Below are 6000 nucleotides of genomic sequence, written 5' to 3'. Positions count from 1 at the left end.
TGGTCCTTGAAGTCTCCTTCCATCTGTGCCTTTCTTGCAAAAATCTCCATTGCCATTAGGTTCTGTATAGATGAGATTTAGGCTAGCGTTGGGTTTGTGGGAAAATGGAGCTTGCTTCCAAGTGCATCAGGACTGGATCTAGGTAAGTGCTGGGGTGGGCTTTGTCCCCTAGATTTCATTGACACTGATCAGGATCAGTGACATTGGTATTAGGAAGTAGAGGGGCTGAGGGGCAACATGCAGCTTTGGTGGTACTAGGTTGGCAGCACACCAATGGCTTTATTTATTCTAGACAAATCACACTGCAGCCCTGTCTGGGACCTCCCCATCTAATTCACCCTTCTGTAGGCAAATAATCTGTACATCTTGATACGGAGTTCACTTAGCTTACTGAACTGGCACAAACTTACTTTGCAAAAAATAATTCAATCACGTAGGAGAAAAAAGAAGGAAAAAAAGGGAAAAAAACAGTATGTTTGCCCCAGACTGGATGATGGAAGCTAAGGGAAAATCCCTACAAAATTCTCTTGCAAAGTGAGCAACTCATTTTCCCTTAAGAAATCAACCCCTTAATCTTTATGATATAACCCATGAAAGGGGGGAATGTGTCAGAGTGGGGTGGTTCCATTCAGAGCTGTGGTGTGCTTTGTCTGGAAGCAATAAAGTTTTAAGAAATAATTTTTAATTTTATTGGACTCTGGTTCCTTCTGCGAACTACTCTGTCACTTCTGTGTCCCGGTCTGATGTAACAGTTGGTGGGGGAAGTGATTGGACAGACCCAGAAGTCTAGAATAGTCAAGAGGTTCATAGCCCTTTAAGTGAGCAAAGATGTGCCTTGTCCCTCAGTGCCAGTGAGGAAAGTCTTCTTCTACAGAGATTTGTCTAAATGTTTTTATATCAACAGGGTCACTTTAGGTAATTCCTATTGATTTGTTTGCTTTTTCGTCATTTAACTGTCTACATCAGCTGCATTTTATTGCTGTGACCACAATATGAGTCATTCTGCGTCATCCAATGTACTAAAACGATAAAGCTGACTTACATTGTTCATGTACTCGCTCAGCAGGTCTTGAAGGGCTTGACGCACGGCATTGCACTCAGCCACGATTCTCTCCCTCCTGTCGTCCCGTGTGCACGAGGAGTCTGCCATCAGAGCTGCCCCACTGATGATACTCTCCAGCCTTTCTTCTAGAGATGGACGGAAGCGGGCCTCACTGAAGGTCATTGGGTCAAGAATGATTTTGTTCTGTAGGACCAATAAAGCAGAAAAAAATTAAAGCCAGACTTTCTTAGCAAGAAAACTTCTTTGCAGCTAATTTTTTTTCTACATGCAATCCAGCCATGTCTGCATGGCATTTCTCAGATGACAACAGTGGAACACATTTGCATAATAGGCAATAGCATGTCCACTTGAAGTCTGTATTAGAAGCCAACTGACAGGGTGACAATGCAGGAGCACTAAATATAACTGTATAGTCCTCCTGCATTCAGAATGTAAAACTCTAAAACTCTGTCTAAATATCTCACAATGCTACTACATTTGAATAAGGAGCAGAGCATGGCTATTTGTGCACAACATAGCTTCTCCCCATGTTCTGCCCCATGTTCTGCTTTCTCGTTTAATTGGCGGCACGTAGTAAAACAAGTAACAAGTGGCTGATGTAGCACCCTCCTAGTTAGGATCATTTTTTTTAAACCTGAAATTTTGCATTTAAAAAAAAAACCTAACTTTTAAAGCATTAGTGATTTGGGTGAAAATATTTACTCTTACATACATCTTAAAGCTGACGTTTAACCACTTGAGCTCCAGAGGATTTACCCCCCTTAATGACCAGGCCTCTTTTTGCTACTCGGCGCTGCACTAATTCAACTGATAATTGCGCGGTCATGCAATGCTGCACCCAAATGAAATTTACGTCCTTTTTTTCACACAAATAGAGCTTTCTTTTGGTGGTATTTGATCATCTGTGCGCTTTTTATTTTTCACGCTATAAACCTAAAAAGGCCAAACATTTTGAAGAAAAACAATATTTTTTACTTTCAGCTATAAAAAATATATAGTAAACTCAAAGTTGGTTATAAATTTAGGCCAAAATGTATTCTGCTACATGTTTTTGGTAAAAAAAATCCCAATAAGTGTATATTGATTGCTTTGTGTGGAAGTTATAGCGTCTACAAACTATGGTATAAATACTGCAACTTACGCCATTTTTCTGCTATACAGCGCTGTGCTAGTTTAACGGACAATTGCGCGGTCATGCAATACGGTACATAAATGAAATTTACATCCTTTTTTTCCCCACAAATTGAGCTTTCTTTCGGTGGTATTTGATCGCCTGTGCGTTTTTTATTTTTTGCGCTATAAAAAAAAAGGCTGACAATTTTGAGGAAAAAAAAAACAATATTTTGGACTTTTTGCTATAAAACATGTCCAGTAAAAAAAAATGCAAAAATCAAATTTAGTCATAAATTTCTGCCAAAACGCATTCTGCGACATGTCTTTGCTAAAAAAAAAACCCAATACGTGTAAATTAATTGGTTTATGTGAAAGTTATAGCGTTTACAAATGGCGGGAAAGACACTGGGATTTTTAGTTTTTTTTTCATACTAATAATGGCGGCGATCAGCGAATTATGGCGGTGATCAGGGACTTATGGCAGTGACCAGCGACTTATGGCGGGACTGCGGGACTGCGGCGGACATTCTGACATTGGGGGTACTGACTTGGGGACACTTGCATCCCCAAAAACACTAATACAGTGATCAGTGCAAAAAAAAAAAAAACCTGACACTGTACTAATGGCACTGGGGAGGAAGGGGTTAACTTTATTTTGCAGGGAAGGGTTATAGAAGTGAGGGGAGTGTTTTACTAGGGGGAGGGGGAGTGTGCTGCATGGGACAAGGCTGATCGAAAAAGAGAAACTCTTCTTTCTCGATCAGCTCATCCTCGAGCTGACAGGGAAGTGACAGACAGCACAGCTACTGCAGCTGTGCTGTCTGTCACTGTTTGCCGCCGATCGCCGGAACATAGCCGCTAACGAGCGGCTGTGACCCAGCGACTGACATCTGCGGCGGTGATCCGCGAGACAAATAGGGCGGCGGCGCGCCTCGCGCGCACCCCCTATTTGTTTACAAAACACACGTCTTAAAACATGGTTAAGAATGGATATTTTTGCTACCACGATACTTCTACAGGGATTTGCCGAGCATGGAATTGGCATACATACATTGCTCCAAGCTAGACAAATGTAACTATGTATATTAAAAAAAACATACCTAGAATTCATCTTTAAAGTAGAACTAAACACAATATAGAGTAAAGGAGGGTTATAACCCCTGTCAGTTTCCTATTTTGCCATCTGTGTCCCATTGGGGAGTTTTCTTTTCGCTTTCTGTCCTATAGCCAAAACAGGAAATGCTGCTAAGGAGTCCCTGGTTGTCACCAGGGTCACAAGAACTATTATCCCCTTTTCCCCTCTATTCCTGTTTTGGGGAAAAAACAAAATATGGGATTTTGTTTCACTTTCACTCTTAGTGATAATGGTCACCAGGACAAATAGAGAGGGTGAATCTCCCTAAAGGGATAACATACAGCAATAAAAACAGGTGTTTTAATTCCTTTCCACTCAATTAAAAAAATAGTTTTGCCTTTTGTTATAACTTAAGGCCGCCATACACAGAACAGTTTTCTCTTGGGTCTTCTGGCAAACCAGCGAGAAGCAGGGGCGGACTGACCATTTGGAAACTCGGGCACAGCCCGAGGGCTCGGGGTCAGTAGGGGGCCCCATGAGATGCCCCTGGTACCTTTTTCATAGGCTTTTTTGAGTTTGGGCAAGGGCACAGGGGCCCCATGATCTCCTATTGCCCGGGGGCCCCATGAGTTGTCAGTCTGCCCCTGGGGAGAAGATATTGGTCAAAGATAGAGAAGTCTCTCATGTAATCCCAAATAAAGGGTGGACATTTAAGGTAGTGATACGTGGCTTGCTTTTCTCTCATTTAGCCTACAGACTGAAAGTCCAAAATGAAAATAAAAGCTTTGGCTTTAGATATTGTATAATCTAAGGCAGCTATTCTAAACCAGGGTTCCATGGAACCCTAGGGTTCCTAAAGAGGTTGCTAGGGATTCTTTTTAAATAATGGACAATTCCTGCCTCTCAGATAAGTAACCACCAACACCAATGATCTTTTTAGCTATATGTAAGGGGTATTTCTTCTCAATGGCCACAAATGTAAGCAACATTCTTCCCAACGGCAACACATGTAAGTAGCATTCTTCCCAATAACCACAAATGTAAGCAACATTTTTCCCAATGACCACAAATGTAGGCTGCATTCTTTCCAATGACCTCAGATGCAAGGAGAATTCTTCACAATGACCACAAATGTAAAGAATATTCTTCTCAATGACCACAAATGTAAGGAATACTCTTCCCAATGACTGAAAATGTAAGCAGCATTCTTATCAATGACCACAAATGTAAGGAACATTCTTCTCACTGACCAAAAATATAAGTAGCATTCTTCCCACTGACCAAAAATTTAAGGAACATTGTTCCCAATGGCCAGAAGTGTAAGGAATATTCTTCCCAATGACCGCAAGTGTAAGGAACACTCTTCCTAATGACCACAAATGTAAGGAACATTGTTCCCAATGACCGCAGGTGTAAGGAACACCCTTCCCAATGACCACAAATGTAAGGAACACTCTTCCTAAAGACCACAAATGTAGGGAACATTGTTCTCAATGACCACAAGTGTAAGGAACACTCTTCCTAAAGACCCAAATGTAGGGAACATTGTTCTCAATGACCACAAGTGTAAGGAACACCCTTCCCAATGACCACAAATGTAAGGAACATTGTTCCCAATGACCGCAGGTGTAAGGAACACCCTTCCCAATGACACTCTTCCTAAAGGGCCACAAATGTAGGGAACATTGTTCTCAATGACCACAAGTGTAAGGAATGTTCTTCCCACTGACAAACATAAGAAAACATTCTTTCTGGTGTCCATCACATTAATATACTATGTGCTCTGATGCAGTAATAATTAGCAGGGATTCCCTGAGACCAAAATGGCATTTCAAGGATTCTTCCATGCTAAAAATGTTTAGAAAAAATGGTTTCACTTAACGTTCACCCAACAATCAAACGTTTTCTAATTGGAATCAATGGGGAAAATGTGTGGTTCCTGGGTGGAAGTTTTGTGCATCTTGTGTGAACTCTTGTAGGATTTTGACTGAACTTTTCTGTATCCCCCTTAAGTGATATTGTAGATGAATTAGAGCCATAGTCTTCCATCCCCTCCGCCCCAACACACTAGGAGAATGAAATGGATGAGATTTGATAATTATCTGACTTTTATACCCTCAGTTTTCTCTTCCAACATCTTAAAATAATCAGTTCAAAGCCTCATCTAACAATTACTGAAAATGAAAGCAAATTGCCTGCACATCAAAACTCTCTACAAATCCGTGTTATTTTTTCCCCGATTGAACGGGCAATATAAAATTGTCAGAAAAAGCTTGTTTTATGTTTGGCAAGAAATCACTTAACAGATGGTTTGCTGAATGAGGTTCTCCAGTCTGAAAGAGAATGACAAGGTGACCCCTACGCCTGTTAACGTGTATCATTTACACTTTTTAGTGACTTTTATGGCGCTTTTACAGTTCTCTTAACCCTAGAACAGCCTGTGTATTGCCACACAAAGCAGGATTTGACCTATGCCAATCACCAATGCAGCATCAATTCATGTTTCCATGTACTTGCTACAGTAAAATGTTTTTTTTGGTTTGTTTTTCAATAATTGTATTTATTTGGAACCAAATACTACTGAAAACTGAACCTGTCAGCCATTTTCTATTTGAAAAAAGGAAATGAGCTGCAAAAGACCTAAGAACTAACAAGATGCCTGCTCTTACCTTTATACTGAAAATCCATCCTCTGTCCACCCCTCTCAAACTGGTTTCACCTTTGTTATTAATGGTTTGGCTTCCCTGAT

General features: G+C 40.8%; 1 protein-coding gene across 1 annotated transcript in view; it reads right to left on the bottom strand.

Annotated features, from left to right (window-relative positions):
- Positions 1 to 997: 997 nt before the first annotated feature.
- The window catches only part of LOC149445818 (catenin alpha-2-like), a 680096-nt gene continuing 675093 nt past the window's right edge, over positions 998 to 6000 (bottom strand). The window contains exon 7 of the mRNA XM_089653375.1: positions 998 to 1246. Coding sequence (XP_089509501.1) covers positions 998 to 1246 — 249 coding nt within the window. The remainder of the gene's footprint in view (positions 1247 to 6000) is intronic.

Source organism: Staurois parvus, unplaced genomic scaffold (assembly GCF_062004578.1).
Source record: "Staurois parvus isolate SC_StPar_1 unplaced genomic scaffold, SC_StPar_1.0 ptg000708l, whole genome shotgun sequence".
In the NCBI taxonomy this organism is placed as follows: Eukaryota; Metazoa; Chordata; class Amphibia; order Anura; family Ranidae; genus Staurois; species Staurois parvus.
The sequence above is the reverse complement of the archived record's forward strand: the minus strand, read 5'-3'. Positions and strand labels throughout refer to the sequence as shown.